Source organism: Helianthus annuus, chromosome 15 (genome assembly GCF_002127325.2).
Source record: "Helianthus annuus cultivar XRQ/B chromosome 15, HanXRQr2.0-SUNRISE, whole genome shotgun sequence".
Classification (NCBI taxonomy): Eukaryota; Viridiplantae; Streptophyta; class Magnoliopsida; order Asterales; family Asteraceae; genus Helianthus; species Helianthus annuus.
This window is the reverse complement of record NC_035447.2, coordinates 83,377,749-83,398,314: the sequence shown is the minus strand read 5'-3', so window position 1 is coordinate 83,398,314 and position 20,566 is coordinate 83,377,749. Positions and strand designations below refer to the sequence as shown.

General features: G+C 37.6%; 2 protein-coding genes across 3 annotated transcripts; both read left to right on the top strand.

The window, feature by feature from the left end:
• The first annotated feature begins 920 nt into the window (after window positions 1-920).
• LOC110913168 (eukaryotic translation initiation factor 6-2) lies at window positions 921-3,923 on the top strand. Its single transcript, XM_022158019.2, has 7 exons — window positions 921-1,113; window positions 1,390-1,448; window positions 2,325-2,421; window positions 2,495-2,580; window positions 2,660-2,704; window positions 2,807-2,937; window positions 3,445-3,923. The coding sequence occupies exons 2-7, from the start codon at window positions 1,439-1,441 to the stop codon at window positions 3,880-3,882; spliced, it is 807 nt and encodes a 268-aa protein (XP_022013711.1). The 5' UTR covers window positions 921-1,113; window positions 1,390-1,438; the 3' UTR covers window positions 3,883-3,923.
• A 4,193-nt stretch (window positions 3,924-8,116) lies between these two features.
• Window positions 8,117-12,129, top strand: LOC110913158 (monosaccharide-sensing protein 2). 2 transcript variants are annotated; one of them, XM_022158011.2, is made up of 6 exons: window positions 8,117-8,243; window positions 8,837-8,983; window positions 9,127-9,693; window positions 10,258-11,114; window positions 11,205-11,392; window positions 11,505-12,079. In XM_022158011.2, the coding sequence occupies exons 2-6, from the start codon at window positions 8,899-8,901 to the stop codon at window positions 11,938-11,940; spliced, it is 2,133 nt and encodes a 710-aa protein (XP_022013703.1). In that variant the 5' UTR covers window positions 8,117-8,243; window positions 8,837-8,898; the 3' UTR covers window positions 11,941-12,079. The 2 variants fall into 2 exon arrangements, with proteins under 2 accessions (XP_022013703.1, XP_022013698.1); XM_022158006.2 differs by lacking the exon at window positions 8,117-8,243 and adding an exon at window positions 8,288-8,447 and having other exon boundaries at window positions 11,505-12,129.
• The last annotated feature ends 8,437 nt before the right edge of the window (window positions 12,130-20,566 follow it).

Sequence of the window (20,566 nt, the reverse complement as noted above, 5' to 3'; positions counted from 1 at the left end):
TTTAACCGTTGAACTGTACATTGTTTCTGTTAATAAGTTCATCTCCAATATTATTTGTGGGTTCATTGTTGTTTTTCATATATAATCTCTATTAAAATTCCGAAACGTAGTGGGTTCGCGTGAACCCGTATCACTCAACGTAGATCCGCCCCTGCTTGAGTCGTCGCTCACCTCGCCCATGTCCAAAATAAGGCCGTATGTATTATATACTACTAAAGAGAACTTTTTATGATTGATACATCTAAGAGCATTCACATTCAATCCACCATATTTTCACCCTAAATTACACTAAAAAACACTACATTTTCTCTCTCCTTTTTAATTAAATAATATTTTTTTTATACATTTAACATTATCTTTTCTCTCTCCTCCACTCACAACCACTTTCAAAATATATTAAACAATTATAGGGGGTGAACAGTGTCCCCCAAATATACAGATGAACAGTAACATTTTCTCTCTCTTCCACTCACAACCACTTTTTATACTCTTTATATTTTAAAAACACCACACACATAATTTGGTTATTTGGATGTGAATGCTCTAAGTTGTGATGTGATCTAGTATCACTTTCATTTTTTTAACGATAAATTCGGATCACTATTGTGCCATCAGTAGAGTCACCCGATCATATCCATCTCTACTAGGCATAATGCCTATACACCAATTTAGAAGAAAACCCAATAAATATGGAAAAAAACCCTATAGAGAATCAAACTCAAGACCTATTGGTCACAAAAACTTATCTAATTCCAAAGATATCACTAGGCTATAAAAACGATGGAAAGTATCACATTCTTTTAACCCGACATTTTTTTATATTTCATGAAAAACAGTGTAAAGTTATAAAAGCGGCTACAACCGGACAAACCATGACCTTGCGGTTCAAGTATATGACTTGCTGATCAAGTTACGGTAACAAAACTAGAAAAAAAAAGTCAAAACAATGCTATAACTATAAAATATTTACACATATGCCCAACTTCCCAAAATCAATTATTCATTCTTGATCTTGATTCGCACTTTTAAAACCCTAATTCGATTCACACAGCTCCTGTGGTTTAAATTCATCACAATCGTTCCAAGATCTTTCACTCTTCGTCGTGTTCACAGGTCCGATCTTTATTTTACTGCAATCTCAACATTTTTTTCGTTTTTTAGGCTTTAATTTGCGAGATACGATATCGAAATACATATTTTGAGTTATGAATTGTTGATTAATTCATGCTTAGATCGATGTTTGTTTATTGTTAGAGATTGATGATATGATTCATATGAATATATGATCTGTATAAAACTGGGGATATGAAATATTCTATAATTTAGTTGATACAGTTATATTTGTTTTAATATATATGTTTATTATTTATTGACTGGTTGTGTTTGAAGGTTACTTGCATCCAGAGCCATATTCCATCCGTCTACTAGTCAGTTTAATATGGCTACAAGTAAGTTATTTTGTGTGCCACATTTCATTTATGTCAGTGATGTTGTGTAGTTGGTGTTTCGCACAGTAAGACTAAGTAGACATGTATTTTGGGCAGTGTTGTAAGAATCGCTAGGCGCTAGTCGGTCGGTGGGGTACCGACTAGCGATTAATCGGGATTAATCGGAATTAATTGGATTGGGATTTTTATATGTATTTAAGTATATGTGTGTGTGTGTGTGTGTACAAACACATTTTTATATGTAGTTTTTAATAGTAGACATGTTTTAACCCCTTCTTGACCTATTTTTTAAAAGTAACTGGCAAGAATTTATATGGTTTGGTTGAAATTTGGTCGGAATTTGCCCAAAATTTGGCCAGAATAAGACCGTCATTGACCGCCTAGCGATTAATCGGCCATTAATCGGTGAACCTCCGATTGGTGATTAATTGGCGACTAATCGGAGACTAGTTGGGGTTTTTACAACCATGATTTTGGGTTAACTGTGAGAATCTGTTACCGGAAAACTCACTGGACCCAACACTACCCTGCTAACCATTAGGGTTAGGTAAAACATATGTTGTCAAAATCCTTTGGGGCACGCGCCTAGGCCTTAAGGCGAGGCATAAGGAAAACACCTTGCTACAATCCAGGCGCTCTGGCAACCTATGCGTGAGATTCTGGCCAGATTCCGGCGAGATTTTTTCCAAATCCTGTAAGTTCTGCGAAAATTCTGCAAAATCCGGCAAACTGGCTTCAAATGTGCAAAAATGGCATGGAACCGGCCCTAAACTAGACCTAAATAAGCCTAAAATATGTCTAAAACCCCCAAAAATGGTATGTGGAAATTACATGGTGATTCTAAATCACTCGTCTAATGGTGCACCTGTTTTTCAGGGCTACGGTTTGAAAACTCATGTGAAATTGGCGTATTCACCAAGCTGACCAATTCTTACTGCTTGGTAGCAAACGAAGGCTCTGATAGCTTCTACAGGTTTGTTCATGTGATTGGTGTTGTAATCTCTTATTTATGAACACGTTACAAGAAGTTGGATGTCGGTTTGCAGCGTTTTTGAGTCCGAGTTAGCTGATACTATTCCTGTCGTTAAAACTTCCATTGGCGGTACAAGGATAATCGGAAGGCTTTGCATTGGTAGATAATTTGCAAGTTTTTCAGCCTCTGTTACAACACGGGCCAACTTTGATTACTGATTTTAGTTATTCTATTGTAGGAAATAAGAAAGGTCTTCTCTTGCCTCATACTACTACCGACCAAGGTAAGTTCATATTACATAATTCTATTTGAAATATCAAATAGATGCATCGATTTCATAATCTATTTATTAATCTTGTGTTCATATGGTTTAATCGGTTTATAGAGCTTCAACACTTGAAGAACAGCCTGCCTGATGCAGTTGTTGTTCAACGGATTAACGAGAGGTTATCTGCTCTTGGTAATTGCATGGCATGCAATGATCATGTTGCTCTTACGCATACCGATCTTGACAAGGTGACCACAATTAATAATAAGGGCGTGAATTTCTAATATATCACGACATTCACGCGTTTGGCTTTAGTCTAAATGTTTTCGGGTCAGTTTCTAGTCAAACCTGCAAACACATTTAGCTAAACAGGTCGTATTTGGGTCAACCTGGCGGGTTCGTGGGGTAACTCGTTTAAATTGTTCATTACTTATTTTTAAAATGTGTTTTACATCATAACTAAAATTTTCCCAAATGTAAAAAAATAAATAATACGATTATCAAGTTTTATAGATTAAACGGAATTAATTATATACATTTCTAACTTTTGTTGCAAATCTGTTATCTTTGAGTATTAATATGCAAAAAGGTAAAATAAGATAAAATTTAGGTTAAACGGGTCATGCTAGTGTCAACCCATGAAAACTCGTATTGTGTTCGGATTCAGGTTCATGTGTGGCATGATTATGGGGTTCATGTCAAATTCGTGTTTGTGAAATTTGTTTCTGAAACGCGGGGGTGAAATTTGTGTTCAGGAAACCGAGGAAATGATAGCTGATGTTCTCGGTGTGGAAGTTTTTAGACAAACAATTGCAGGGAATGTTCTTGTGGGGAGTTATTGTGCATTTTCAAACAGAGGTGGGTTGGTTCATCCCCACACATCAGTTGAAGACTTGGAAGAGCTCTCGACTCTCTTGCAGGTCCCTTTGGTTGCGGGCACGGTTAACCGTGGTAGTGAAGTGATCGCCGGTGGGTTAACCGTGAATGACTGGACTGCGTTTTGTGGGTCAGACACTACGGCCACAGAACTCTCGGTCATTGAGAATGTTTTCAAGTTGAGAGAAGCTCAATCTAGTGTTATTGCTGACGAGACAAGGAAGTCGTTAGTTTCTACGTATGTTTCAATCGAAACGAGAACATTGTTATTTTCTTTCGAGTTGTATGTTGTTGTGTTGTCTCCCTTTATATGTTGAACTTTTTTTGATTAATTCAGTTTTCATGTTGTCTATCGCTATCTCCTTCTTGCCCTTGCTCCCCTATTCTTTTTGTGAAGGTAAAATGGCTATATAGACGAACAAAACCTAATCATAACACGCTGATTATGATGAGTCTAACCCCTAGTAAGTGTTCTACTCAAGCTGGAGCGTCGTTTGGCCTGATGAATTATACAAACTATTTTTTAAACGACGCTTAACGTTATAGCAATAAACATAAAAAAAAATTACAGGGGAATTCACAGGTTTTTAATGTGTCAAATAACTTTAATTTCATATAAAGTTCATCACCATCAATATTCGATTTTTAGTTTTTAGTTTTTTTTTTTTTTTTAATTTTTTTAAAAATTTTTATTATTAATTACATTAGATATATGTTTGGATAATGGACATGGGGCCCAATACGTTGTAAGATTTTAGACATGGATAAAAATAAAGTTATTTGGGCCAATAAGTTATAAGATTAGCTTATTACAGGAAGAGTCCAATAAATTTTTCAGTTTTACATTTTTTAAATATATATATAAAAATTTAAAGAATTTAAGCCCCCAAAAGAATCGGGTCTCGGCCGGGGGTGCAGCACCACCCACCCCCTACGCGGCTCCTGAATTAAACCTGCAAAGATCTACTGTATTGAACACAAAGATCTCCTGAATTAAACCACACTTGTTGAAAAACTACTAGAATGGAAGCAATGGCAACAGGTGCTAGCACATGGTGGTGCCAGTAGGGATTAAATTGAGCAATGTCAATCGATTCTTTGTTTATGTGGGCAGTGATGCCATGTGAGTAGAGGTGATGTATGTTGGAAATTGGTAAGAGTGATGGCATGCAAAGAAAATAACAATATTATTAAAAAAAACTAGCTTCTTATTGATTAATTGGTATATTTTTTTTTGGGATTTTTACATATTTCCCCCTCCTAAGTCTCCTTATTACATATTTCCCCAAACCATAAAATCAATTACGTATTTCCCCTCCCTAACTCATATATATTACAATATTTCCCCTTTTTATTTAAATGACTCTTATTTATGACTATTTTACCCTTAATGAACTATCAAATGAATATCTACATATTTCCCCATTCTAATATGTAAAATCAATTACATATTTACCCGAAAGTAACCTCCATATTATAATTTTATCTTATACTTAGTTGATCCTTGGTTAATGATAGAGATCGGATATGAAATGATTGAATTTAGAGAAGATAATAGGAACAAGGACAAAACGATAGTAGTATTGCTGAATACGTAAAGGAACAATTACAAAGATAATCCAGGGCGTAGCCCTCTCTCACTGCACATCGCAGGAGCCCTAACGAACTAACAAACTCAATCCTATCCCTAACACGCCTTATTCTCTATTACTTATACTACCCCCATATTACACTTTAGCCCCTTAAGAATACCTATAATTCCCTCTCATACCAGATTCCCATCATTACTCCCCCCTTCAAAACAGTCTTGTCCTCAAGACTGTGATCGGCTACGACGTCTGGTGGCCGACCCTGCCCATGCACCACCCAGAAATGATAGGATTCAACAAGTAACTCGATAACGGAATTGTGAAGTGTGACATATGGACAAAAAAACAAACGTATTGTACCGCCTTTCCAACCAAGGCGTTTATCGCCAATTTTGAACGTAGACACCACCATTGCCATCAGAATCTGTTTTTCCAATGGTGGAGGTCGCTGAAACAGAAGTACAGTGAGTAGGAAATCCTCAGAACTCCCGAGTCGACCAACAGATTGGGTGGGCCCGCCCACAAGTGAATTTGAATTCCATTGCAACCCAACCATATTGGAGCCAAATCTGGCTGGAGGAGTTTTCTCACATAACAGGCCCAAATCTGGAGAGTCCGGGCCCACAATAAGTTGCTGCTCCTCACCATGGCCCACCACTGTGCCGGAGCCCAATATCCCTTGTAAGCCACTCGTCATGACCCCATTAGAGCTATGCGACAACAAACAACCAAGGCCAATTGAGTTTTCTTCAGATCTAGAAAGCATAGCCTTACCTGGAGCTAATATTGACGGAGAATTAGGGAGAGATGACGGAGATTGGATCAAAGGATCCGCGGAACCGCCGGAAAAAGTTGAATCCGAATGAATATTCATCAGCGGATTGCCATGATTGTCTGAAACTTCTTCAAATTGGTCATGTACAAACGCGTTTTCAGCAGGTGATAAGGCCCAATTAACACTATCTGGCCTAGATCTGGAGCCACATCCATTGTGCAGCCGCGATTTCCCCAGGCGTTCTTCAGATCTGGCGATGATAGACTCCAATTGCTCTAAGAGAGAAGAAGGTGGAGGATTAGGAAGAGAATCAGAGTGACGATCCACCACACAGTCAAGTTGCAGATCTGAAGGTGGATTTGGAAAAAACGACAGAGATCCAGATCCTGACAAACTATCATCAGACCTCGTCTCCTGATGTTGAATCCAAGCGAGAAACACCTTTCTAAACTCACGGGATTCAGCGCGATGCTCTTCTAATGCCTTCAAAGTGGTTTTGATTTCTGTAACATCAGCTTGAAGTTGTTTAATCTGTTGTTCATGGACATCCAACCGAAAATTATGAACTAGGGTTTCCATGCTGATGAACGACAGGTCACAGGCAGGTCGGACCAATGATAGAGATCGGATATGAAATGATTGAATTTAGAGAAGATAATAGGAACAAGGACAAAACGATAGTAGTATTGCTGAATACGTAAAGGAATAATTACAAAGATAATCCAGGGCGTAGCCCTCTCTCACTGCACATCGCAGGAGCCCTAACGAACTAACAAACTCAATCCTATCCCTAACACGCCTTATTCTCTATTACTTATACTACCCCCATATTACACTTTAGCCCCTTAAGAATACCTATAATTCCCTCTCATACCAGATTCCCATCAGTTAACAACATTCTCAAGTACTATTGGTGATTCTGCCCCATCCTCCCAAGTTTGTGTAAATGAATTATTTTCAATATCATCTATATCATCTTCCATATAAAACACCTGATGAACATAAATCATAGACAAGAAAACTTTAAAAGTGGAAACAAAACAATGGGACGGGACTAGATGTATGTTTATAGATATTTATCATAACATTATGCAAATATGACCTAGAAAGCAGTTTGAGTTCATTGTTCATATTCTTTAAAATTACAAAAAAAAAAAAAAAAGGAATATGTTGATGTAATCTATCAGAATTCAAGAAGACACTGTAGTTTCAAGATTGATATATTCTGAATTCACTTTGAGAATTTTCGATCAATATTCATATTTCACAGGAAGCTACAGCTTAGAATAAAAAATATTTATCATAGTTCGATAATAATGGCACCTTTAATAATTCGATAATAATGGAAGAAATTAAGTTCATGGTTAATGGCACAAAGATACTCTACTTTAATAGTTCGAATGACACAAAGTCAAGTTCATGGTTAATGGCACAAAGATACTCTGCTTTAATAATTCGATACACATGAATGATGAAGAAGATGAGTTATTTGAGGGTAATTGGGTAATTTCTCAAAAAAAGGGGAAATATGTAATTGATTTTATAGTTTGGGGAAATACGTAATAAGGAGGCTTAGGAGGGGGAAATATATAAAAATCCCTATTTTTTTGCGTAAAGGGATTAATTGGTATATTAGGTTTAGAGTAAAGTGCAATTTGCTATGGTTTGCTCTAAATTGGACCTTGAAACCCTATCTTCCATTTTTTGCATAATGGCACCCTGTGGTGGAATTTTCGTCACACTCTGGCACCTAACCGTTAATGCCTGTTTAATAACCATGTGAAAAGGCAATCCTACCCTTTTACAGTTGCATTATGCTACCTAGTAGTTTTATAACTATAACACTTTGAAACTCTCTCCAAAATCTACATGTGTCATTGACAATGGGTGGTTTGGTTCATTGACAATGACAAAGACTTTAAACACTTGAGTTTGCAAGAGGGGGATCTTGAGTCTAAGTCCCACAAACGGCATGAATTAAAAGAAACTTGGCGTTAAAAAGGTCGATTAAAATAAATAAATAAAAAGGAGTAAATGCAATTAATTTATACCAAAAACCTAAACAACATTTGGGGACTCCACATGTCACAACCCAAAGAACCCATGAGGCATACCCTGCCCATAATAATTCCATAACAACGTGATGCAACACAATTTAGGCTCCCATTGCACGTTTCCATGTTTTTGGGAGAGAGACCCATCATTAAATTTAGGATCTTCATATGAAAACATCATCATATTCATACATACCCCATCATCAAATCACAACATGTTCTTCGGATTCCACATGTAAACTACACCCCCTCAAGAACTGGTATAACTTTATGACCACTTCATCCCCTCTTCTTTCTCCCCCCATCTCTCTCTTCACTTTTAACAAATCACAAAAAAAAAAAAAAAAAACTTATAACTTTGTTTAGATTTGTGATCATGGGTCTTGTTCACATGCTAGTGGTTGTTCACTAGTATCCTTTTCTTGAATGTTGATGAATCTTGATTTAAGTATGGTTGTTCATTGGTGAGTTTTATGCATATTTAAGAATATTAAAACCTTTGGTTGTGAAGATTGTCATGTATGTTTTTGAGATACCCTTTTGTGATTTTGATATATGAAATAATTTTTTTTTATCACTTATTGATCTTTATTAAGTTGTTAGTTTTGTGGAATTGTTTGATTTTAGTTCTGATCATTGATCTTTTTTTTTTTTTGCTATAATTGGTTTGCTTTTGTTTTAAAAATTAGGTTTTTTTTTAATTGTTTTTTACATTGCAGAATGCTAGAATGTTATGTCCAAAGGGTCTGAATGCACATTCCTCTTTTGCTGTATAAAAAAAGATAAAAAAGAAAAAGATTCATTTTATTTTCAATTTGCTTTTAGATTTATGTTGTTTTGTGGAATCATGAAGGTACAACGATCGGATCACTTTTAAGAAATCTGGTTAATGTTCTTACGTTAAGAAAAGCGAAAATGTCGGACAGGGGAGCTGTGTATGTAGCCATTGCCGCGGCAATTGGCAACATGTTGCAAGGATGGGATAACGCCACAATCGCAGGTACATAGGGTTAATAAAGTAATTTCACAGTTTTGTCCTTAGATATTTGATTTTTTTTTTTTTTTGTATCCATGAGAACCTGTCAAGGAAAACTTACGGACCCCACCAGTACCTTTAGTATTTACTATAATCTAATGGTGCAGGAGCTGTTCTTTACATCAAAAAAGAATTCCATTTAGAAACACAACCAACGATCGAAGGGCTAATCGTCGCTATGTCATTAATCGGCGCAACAGTGATAACTACATTCTCAGGATCTGTAGCTGACGCTATAGGAAGGCGTCCAATGCTCGTGATATCTTCAGTGTTTTACTTTATTAGTGGTCTAGTAATGTTTTGGTCTCCAAATGTGTATGTTTTGCTAGTAGCAAGACTTCTTGATGGATTCGGGATCGGTCTAGCTGTGACACTTGTTCCCCTTTATATCTCCGAAACTGCCCCTTCGGATATTAGGGGACTGTTGAATACCCTCCCACAGTTTACGGGTAGTATTGGGATGTGTTTAGCGTATACAATGGTGTTCTTTATGTCGTTAAAATCCGATGCCAGTTGGAGACTAATGCTCGGGGTCCTTTCGTTACCTTCCATTGCATACTTTATACTGGCCGTGTTCTTCTTGCCCGAATCTCCTCGGTGGTTGGTCAGTAAAGGTAAGATGGATGAGGCGAGAATGGTCCTGCAGGCGCTTCGTGGCAAAGAAGATGTCTCGGGTTCGTTTCTAGAACTGTTTCTATTAGTGTTGTCCCTTCCAACGGTAGGGGTGCTAAACGGGTCGTGTTGTTGTTGACGGGTCGAACCCACAAATTTAACCCAGACTTGAAAATCGTGTCAGACACGTGTACCTGAACACTACACCGGTATTCATGTTGACACAACATGACCCGTTAACCCATTTTTTTTTTTTCATTTTTTCTTATTATTACTTTAATTATAAATTCACAAAAAATAATACAATTGTATATAAAACAGTTACATGTAAGTTATTAAATCTGATAGCCAAATTTTGTTTTAGCTTTTAAGTTATGACGAAAAAACACATTAAAAAAAATAACCATGTTAAACGGGTCAACCCGCACCTAACCCGCGTAGCTAAATTTGGTTGTGGGTGGTTTGATCAGAAGCTGACCTGAACCCGTTTACACTAAACCCAAACATGCAAATCTCATGTTAGATTCATGTCGTGTCATATATCACACCCCTACAGCGGCTCTTTCAGCGAATTTTGGATAGAAGAACGATTTATAAAACTACCCGAATGCCGTTTTTTTTTTCAGGTGAAATGGCATTACTAGTTGAAGGTCTAGAAGTGGGAGGCGAAACCTCAGTAGAAGAGTACGTGATCAACGCTGACAACGAGCTTAGCGAAGATCACGTCGAAGAGAAAGACGAGATCAAACTATACGGTGCAGAAGAGGGTCAGTCATGGGTCGCTAAGCCCGTTAGGGGCCAAAGTTCTTTATTCATGGCATCGCGTCAAGGCAGCGTGGTTGCACACATGATGGATCCAATGGTGACTCTATTCGGAAGTGTTCACGAGAAACAAAATGAAACCGGAAGCATGATCTTTCCAAATTTCGGAAGCATGTTTCATGGCGATCAGCATAAACCCGATAACTGGGATGTAGAGAGTAATCATGAAAAGGGGAACTTATCCGGGGACGAAACTGATGATAATGTAAAAAGCCCGTTGCTATCGCGTAATTCAACTGGTGTAGATAAAGACATGATCGCTCCGGTTTCTAGGAGTATGTTAAACGCGGGTCAGCCTAGCGAGGCGAATAGTGCGATGGGGATTGGTGGTGGGTGGCAATTGGCGTATAGAAAGACCGAAGACGGGAAGAAAGCGGGTGGGTTGCAGCGGATATACTTGCACCAGGAGGGTGGTGCAGAATCCAGACGCGGGTCCATTGCTTCGCTCCCGGTTGCAGGTGACGGAGACGCGGTTCGGGCCTCGGCTCTTGTTAGTAGATCAGTTCTTTGTTTAGATGATACGATGGGTCAGAACCCGATTCAGTCGGGTCTGATCAAGGCGCCGCCGTCTACTAAAGATGCGACGAGTTGGGCTGATCTTTCCGAGCCTGGTGTTAAACAAGCATTGATTGTTGGTGTTGGGATTCAAATACTACAACAGGTGAATTGTTATGTTTGATTACCCGTTTACTTATAATTGGGTCGATAACCGATTGTTCTAGTAACTGATTTCGCTTTTGAATTTAAACAGTTTTCCGGCATTAACGGCGTTTTGTATTACACTCCTCAAATTCTTGAACAAGCAGGGGTTGGGATTCTTTTGTCGAACATGGGCATCGGTTCAGAATCGGCTTCTTTTCTGATTAGTGGTGTCACAACACTCTTGATGCTTCCTAGCATTGGTGTTGCCATGAAACTTATAGATGTAGCGGGCCGAAGGTAATTAAACATGTCAACCCAAACATGGAATGTGTTAAATATGACAATTAAAAACTTGATTATTTTCGTGTCGTGTCAGCCACCCTTATTACAATATGCGTATTTTGTGCAGGATGCTGCTGTTAGCTACACTACCCGTTCTTTTGGCATCACTGATTGTGCTAGTTTTGAGTAATGTGATTGAAATGGACTCAGTTTCTCATGCAGTCATTTCCACAATAAGTGTTGTAGTCTATTTCTGCACCTTTGTGATGGGGTTCGGGCCGATCCCCAACACCCTTTGCTCTGAGATCTTCCCAACTCGTGTTAGAGGTCTTTGTATCGCCATATGTGCACTTACATTTTGGATTGGAGACATTATCGTCACTTACACGCTTCCAGTGTTGCTCACCACCATTGGGCTCGCGGGTGCTTTTGGAATCTACGCAATCGTGTGCACTATTTCTTGGTTTTTTGTTTATTTTAGAGTGCCCGAGACCAAAGGCATGCCGCTTGAAGTCATTACAGAGTTCTTCGCGATGGGTGCGGCTAATAAGAAGACAAATTGATAGTAGAGCTCGAGATCAAGTGTTTGGATGCCGAAATAAATTTGTTACAACTCGTATCTTAGTTTGTGTTTAACTGTTTTCGCCTTCGGTTTCATCTTTGTTGAAGACATGATGATCAATGTTGCATATCTTTTGAGTATTTTGGTTACTTTGTTGATTCTCCAGTAAAATTTTAGTTTTAGATTTTTATTATAACTTCTTCTAGCATAACAACCATCTTCTTTTATCAATGTTTGTTCTTGTAATAAAATATAATATAATTAGTTTATTGGTAAGAGTTGAAAAATTATATATATTAGTATATGCAAGTATATTTAGATCAAATCCAAGTACTAACTTTTTTCAGTGAATTTCTCGTTATATAATTCAAGAAATAAATTTATAACTTATCATCATACTAGTTTAAGTACGTGCGTGGTAAAATTTCTTTAAAATAATATCTTCTAACCCAACTTTCTTTTGATCCATTTGTTAAGTCTTTCAAAATGAATGAAGCTAAAACTCGCTTTTTTTTTTTTTTTCTTCTCATGAGTCCTTTCTAATTCTTTGTGGGTAGTCCCTTTTTAACTGTTAGTGTTTGTTAATGAGAAAGATCAATTAAATAACGGATGAGTAAACGGTTGAAACCAAATATATAAGTTTATACATACAATTTTACCACAATTGACTCTAAAAATTATATATTATATGAAGGTGTCTGTGCAAATTGCTCGACGCTTGATTGAAAAATGTTCGGAATTTGCTCGTTCGATTCTGCTCGATTGAAAAAGGCGCTCGGTTCGGAGCGGTTCGGTTTGAAACGAACCGAGTATGAGCAAATGTCCGCTCAGTTCGGTTCGACTCGGTTGGCTCGAATTTTTTTTTAATATATATGTATACATTAATAAAACAACTAGAGGCGATTATTAACAATGTTTGGTCCAAGATCCAACTAGAGCCCATTTAATTATAGAATTGAAGACTGATACCAATAGTCTAGTGTCTAATAATCCAGAGTAATTGAGTCAAAATGTCAAAATACCGAAATGTGAAGCGTCGATCGATACTCAAGTGTCGACCCGCCATTTAATTCAGAATTACATAATCCTAATTAAAACACCGCATCAACTATCAGTATTTAAATTCTCCGTCGTCAAGATGCCAACTCCCTAAGGTTTTGCTTCAACCGGTTCATTCGATTTCAAACTTCTTATAGATCAAAGGTCCACTTCAAGCGATCCACGACTCATCTTTCCGCTCAGATGATCTCGGTAGAACAAGTTGAGTATTTTTTCTACTCGTTATTTCGTAAATTTATAGTTGTGTTTTAATTGGACGAAACCTTAGGGATGAAAACCACACTTTACTCGAAAAACTAACAACCCCGTCGTCACTTTTCTATTTGTCATGTGACGCTCGATACTTGCTCGACGTTGGTTCGAAAGACGCACGTTCGACTGTGGCTCGGTTGAAAAAATGCTTGATTCGGTTTAATTTGTAAACGAATCGAACACAAGCAAATGTCCGATCAGTTCGATTCGACTTGTGAAAAGCCCTAGTATCTCATGATGGAATTCTTCATTTTTATATTTAATTAAATTCTCTCTTTTTTTCATTTATTATAGGTCTCTAACTCTTCAATCCATCCACTAAGAAATAAAAAAATATAACTATTGTGTACAATGACAGTTTAACACTGTTAGTAATTTATTTGATTGTATAATAATCTTCTCTTTCCGCTTTTCTTGCTTTTTTGTTTGTATTATTTACCTTTTGCCAATAAGTAGCACTTTTTCCAAAAGAAATCCATAAATCTTTAGTTAAACTGAGGAAAGTATACTTAAAAATACATTTTTGATATTTAATCCACAGTTGGTTTTTGTGATGAACTAGTGGGCTATACCCGTGTTCCGCGGAGGGGGCGACTCGAATTTTAACAAAATTTAAATGGAAATGTAACGCGTTACCGTGATGTTGAAATGTACAGTATCTCAAATTTGTACAATATAATGAAAACATAATATATTTGACCTGACTGGATTCTGGAAAAAATTACGTCAAAATGTAGACTAATAGAAAACGTAAATAAAAATAACCATGAAAACGTATCATATTTGATACGACATATTTCTGAAAAAAAAAATTACGTCGAAGCATAAACCAACTTGAATTTATGTCGACATGTGCATAAAAAGAAGCACGTAAGAAAATATTTTTTTTAGTTAAAGAATGATACGACGCGTTGCGATATTGTTGAAACGTAAAGTGACTCGCATTTATACGTTTAATGAAAACATCTTATATTTGACCTGACGCGTTCCCGAACAAAATTTACGTCAAACGTAGAACAATTGAAAACGTACATAAAAATAAGCACGAAAACATATTATATTTAACCCGACTAATTTCCGGAAAAATAAAATAAAATTTACATCAAAACGTAGACGAACTGAACAAATTTACGTCAAAACGAAAATCAACTTGAATATTTATACTGATACATACATACAAATAAACACGTAAAACTCAATGCAAAGTTAAGTTGTTATAACTGTCAATACTTAAAGTTGAAGGGTAAAAGTATTAAAAGAAACAAAAAAAATACAAAAAAAAAGAGTCAAAGTACTATTCACCATGGGCCCAGCTTAAGTAGGGCGGGAGGGGACGACCGACTCCCCGAACTTTTCGCCCAAAAACAACACGATATGTTCGCTTCCGCGCATCAAAATTTATGATTGTTACCGGTTATTCGGAAATGTTCGAAAGGATTTTGTTTATTGTCATATTCTCGCATTTGAAGACGTACGTATGAACCTGGAACGTCTATACCGGTCCTAACGAGTTCACAAAGACTTTGGTCTTTGGGGGGATACAAGTCAGATCCTACGGGGTACCAGGGGACGTTCTTATTCAACTAGATTATGCAAAGAAGAAAGTCATGTTCGTGAATTTTCGGAACCGAGAACAGTCAATGAAGATTGATGACAGTTCCGCTCAGTGGAGGGAATTGGTGAACATTTGACGACAGTTTCTTTGAAGTGGAAAGAATCTGTTAAGGTTTAGAGATTTTACCAAAGAAATGGGGGGATAAAAATTTTCAAATGTTGAATTTCTTCGGTAAATTTCTAAACGCAATCACAGGTGGTAGAGTTTGTGATTTTCTGGTGAGACAAGGGGGTTCTGCGTGGAATGTTTTGCACAGACACATATTTGAGGATTTTAATTAATTCTCCAGCCAGCGTGAAGGGTTTTGCACGGAAACATACAGGTATCTAAAGTCGACAGTTGTTTCAAAGCGCTGTTTACTGAAGACCTGGGGAATCTTTATGGAAGTTGATAATTCAAGGCTGAAGACCTGCAGGATTCGGTTTTGGGTTTGATGTTTCTTTGGGATTTTACAGGGATCTGGGGGTAACTCAATTCGTTGAGTTTGCAAACGATGTACTTGGTCAAGCTGACTTCCTGGGTACTGATGCTGAAGATCCGTAGTGCATTACATGGTCGACTTCACAAAGGCGAGACAATGAGATCTGGATGTAGTTCAACTAAGCGTGCCGTTTGTTTGAGCTTGCAAGGGATACACTTGGTCTAGCTGACTTTCCTGAGTGTTGATGCTGAAGATTAAAGTGCATTACTTGGTCGATTCCACAAAGACGGTTTACAGAAGACAGTTCACCAGAAATCTCTATCAATGTAGTATGCTTGAAGATCAAGACTTGATGCAGTTGTTAAAGAATGGAACCCTTATCAAATGCCGGTTGGAGTATTGGAAGATCAGCGGAAGATCGGTCAATTGAGTCCTTTGAGGAAATTGCACAACACTCAACACGGAAGCGCGCACCCTGAGGGGGAAATATTTTACAATGAGCATCAAGATACTACTTACCTGGATCATCGGTCAAGGGGGAATTTGTTAACACAGAGAAGCTGAATACTTGACTGAAGATCGATTGCAGTTGCATTTTCAGCATTCGACAGCAACGGACAAGGGGGAATTTGTTGATGCAGATTTTGTGTCCGATGCTTGTCGAATAGATTAGTTATTATTTTACGCTGAATTTGTAATAGTTAGTGAAATGGTCTATCGAACATGTAGACCCGCTCGTTTGAAGTGGTCAAACGAGAGGGTTATTCGGTTGACCGTGTGTGTGTTTGCTAGACAAGTTATGGTTGCTTATGTTGGTGTCGAAGGATAGGGCATCGAAGGATTGTTGATATCCTTCGATGAGCTCGAAAGATATCCATCGAAGGTTGAAGATGGACCTCGAAGGATATGGTATCCTTCGCGGCATGTGTGTATCTTTCGAAAGCTGGATGGTCGACAGATGATCTATCGACCAGTCAGTGTTATCCTTCGACTGTGCAACCTGTGTTTGGTATAAATACCAACACCTTGTCTTGTAAAACACAAGAGTGAGAGCACAAGTGTGTGCTAGAGAGTGAATGGAGGTCTGAGACCTCACCGGGAGAAATCACCACTTGGTTTCTCCCCGGATGTATACTTCTTTGGTATTAGTTCGGTTGTCATGTAACCGGGCCGACTTGTAATGTTTACTACCGGATTAATACAAAGTTTGTTTGTTATCATCTCTCTTATCTCTTCCATCTTTGAACATAAACATGAAAATCACGGATTGGATCCGAAACACGGACCTACAAGTATCTCAAATTTGTACAATATAATGAAAACATAATATATTTGACCTGACTGGATTCTGGAAAAAATTACGTCAAAATGTAGACTAATAGAAAACGTAAATAAAAATAACCATGAAAACGTATCATATTTGATACGACATATTTCTGAAAAAAAAAATTACGTCGAAGCATAAACCAACTTGAATTTATGTCGACATGTGCATAAAAAGAAGCACGTAAGAAAATATTTTTTTTAGTTAAAGAATGATACGACGCGTTGCGATATTGTTGAAACGTAAAGTGACTCGCATTTATACGTTTAATGAAAACATCTTATATTTGACCTGACGCGTTCCCGAACAAAATTTACGTCAAACGTAGAACAATTGAAAACGTACATAAAAATAAGCACGAAAACATATTATATTTAACCCGACTAATTTCCGGAAAAATAAAATAAAATTTACATCAAAACGTAGACGAACTGAACAAATTTACGTCAAAACGAAAATCAACTTGAATATTTATACTGATACATACATACAAATAAACACGTAAAACTCAATGCAAAGTTAAGTTGTTATAACTGTCAATACTTAAAGTTGAAGGGTAAAAGTATTAAAAGAAACAAAAAAAAATACAAAAAAAAAGAGTCAAAGTACTATTCACCATGGGCCCAGCTTAAGTAGGGCGGGAGGGGACGACCGACTCCCCGAACTTTTCGCCCAGTAGTGGACAGTATGTGGTTTTTGTATAGAAATTTTTAAGTATAAACGTGTTAGACCCCGCAATTTTATAGAAATTTTTGTTGGTCCCTCTTCGGAGGATGACGAACCTAAACCTTGTTATACAAACCCACTAGCGAGTGCGGAATCCAAGCTAGCAAGCAAACCGGGTTGAGACAAGCATAAACACAAACACACAAGGATTCACCGATTAACACCACTGTATTAATACGAATGAAGGTTCCGGTTACAAGCACAATGTTTACAAATCTAACTTGCAAACTCTCTAGTGTGTGTGTGTGTGTTTTGATAGATGCTCCCAAGCTCTCTCTATGTGTGCATCTATCTCACTAGTCTCTCAAGTCTCTTGCTAACACAACACACTACATGGGTATTTATACCCACACACAGCAGGTCTGGTCAAAGGATTAGACAGACTGTCCGAAGGACTATCTGTCGACCACAATTGCCATCGAAGGATCCATATATACTTCGAAGGATAGCATATCCTTCGAAGTCCATCAGTATCCTTCGTGGTTTATCTTTCGAGCCAATCGAAGGATAGACATAATCCTTCGATTGCTCATCCTTCGACTCAGACACTTCACATAATATATTTCTAACTGTTGAGCCAAGTCAAACCAGGAGGACGGTTGACTTGGTCAACTTACAGGACTGACAAAGACATCGTTTACATATAGACCGAATACAGACAAAGTACAGACACAAGTGCATCAACAAACTCCCCCTTGGCTGTAGCTTTGTCTTTATCTTCTATAGTTGTGAACTCATTTCGAACTTCGATGGTCTTTGGTCTTCGAGTTCTCGTTCCGTGAGTCGTGTCCACAAATATGTATCAACAAACTCCCCCTTGGACACTACTCACAAGATTCGCCTTGATGTCTTCAATGTCGGAGGATCTTGAAAGTCTTCACATCTTGAGAGCAGAGAGTGTATCAACAAACTACCCGTATCATATAGGAAGTGTGTTGACAAACTCCCCCTTAACATAAGCTCCCCCTTGAGTTATGCTCGTGAAATACTTTATCTTTATGAAGTGAGATCCTTGTGGTGTTGATGATGGCCAGCGGCAACTCGATCATCTTCATCAGTTGAGTGCCTTCACGTCGTGTCTTCATTCCGAAGCTTGTCATCGACCATGTTCTCCTAGCCTTTAGAATCTGCACATGCAAGAAATCTAAACGCGTAATGAGAACAACTGCTTGGAATATAGTTAATCATAAACAAGTGACACACGGATGACCATGTCACAATCAAACACCGTCCGACAGTTTGAAAGTTTTTCAAATTTATCAATTTCAGATTTCAACTTTCAAAACATGCAAATTTCGACCGTTTATGAACATTTAGTCATTTCGGTTTTCGTTCAGGTTTCAGGCAACGAAGACTCGAGTTCCAACATCGTACGATCGAAAATAAATTGAAATAAAATCTTTTTGGCTTTTATAAAGTTTATATTAAAACACACCTAAAATCTTTTTGGTAATTTTGACTTTTCTAACTGTAAATACTGAAAGCAGTAAATAAATATATACATACATTCTTTTTGCGAGTTTCGAGGGTAAGAGAATCATATCAGTGTACGGTCACGCCAAAACGCTCTTTTTGTTCAGTTAGTTAACATTAAGATAAGCATCCTATAACAATTATCGGTATTGTTGTCCACTTAAGCTCAACTTATCAGATGTAATCATGTTTAGAGGATACGTTAAGGTATGATTTATACTTACCGACCGGTGTTCATCCACATCACGACACATTCCCGTATCAAGGTATGCACGAGGGTTCATCTTACCGGTGAGTATACCGATTATCATCTGTTTGACCGTATATTGATGTGAGATTCTCACTTATTTTGATTTGAAAACAAGCCCTTTGTGATAGAATCACTTATTGATGAGGAACTTGATTTTCGATGCATGAGGGCACAGGAGCAAGTCCGTGAACAGGTCAGTACTTCCGTACAGCAGAGAGACGAACTTGACTCCCGGATAAATGTGATATTTTATCACTTATTTGATATGGACATGTGATTGTTGATCACTTATTGAGGTCGAATGCAGAATGTAATATTTACACGTATGTATAGTATCATGGAAGATCTTAGACTTAGTCTATTTATAGAAGCAACCATGATACACAGATGATAAGCAGCATAAAGACCGAATATCTCAGAACCACGGCAATCTATCAAACGAAATTTCGGTACTAAGACCATATGCCAATGAATGTTTCCCACCTGGTCTTCAGTCGATTTAAGATTTATATCACCCTGCACACTTTAAAATGATTGTGAGCCTACCGATACATCTTATATAGAGCTGCTTATCATTTTTCATTTAAGGTTTAAAGAGGCTTGGATAGACCACTGATGTACTATCATTTTCTCTTTTGCTCGCCAGGAAACTCATTTTTGATTTTCTATTGTTTTTGTGTTTTTGAAATTTTTCGTTGTTTTTGGATTTTCAGATTTTTGGATTTACTCCCCCTAAAATCAATAAACTAAGACAAATTTAAAAACACAAGGGTATTTACAAAAATGATTTTCCGATGTTGGTTTACTCTTGCTTGACCTTAATGCCGTTTACCAAAATTAAGATTTTATCAGAAATGATTTATCGAATTTTGGAAAAATCAGTTGGCACGTCGGTAAGCGGTGCGGACCATAACAACATTGACGGGTTTCATAAAGAAACAATCACGTGTGAGGTGATATTTGAGATCAACGTGTCAGGCCAAAGAGTGCTGTACGAGACGATATAATTCATATAGCAACTTAAAAATCAACAAGTATAGGAGAGATTAGAAATTTAAAAACCGTATCCTGCAACTGCTTCGTGCATTGCAAGGAATCTGAGCACTCTCTCAAACTGGATATCCACCCGGTGTGGACTTCAAAGTCGATTTTGTAGCTACTAAGAAATCTCTTGACAGCAACAAGATCATAAACCTCCCGGTCCGGCTGGTCTTCAACATTGCACCAGCGAAGGTCTCTGTCTTTCTCTTTCAGAATTGTTGTGCGGATGTTCAATCCATGCCAAGGCATTCGCACACATTCCATTGGAGTCTTTCCTGATCAAAAACCATAACGACCAAAATTTTGGCGCGTTCTTCATCTGGTCGAATTTTGCAACTTCATTCAACCACATTCTTTCATCTTTTTCTTTCCTCTCTCTCTCCATCAATGGCAACAACATTCTCCTAGATGTATCAATATTTCGGAGTCTATGTCGCCAATCTTGTGCATGGACGCTCCACTATCA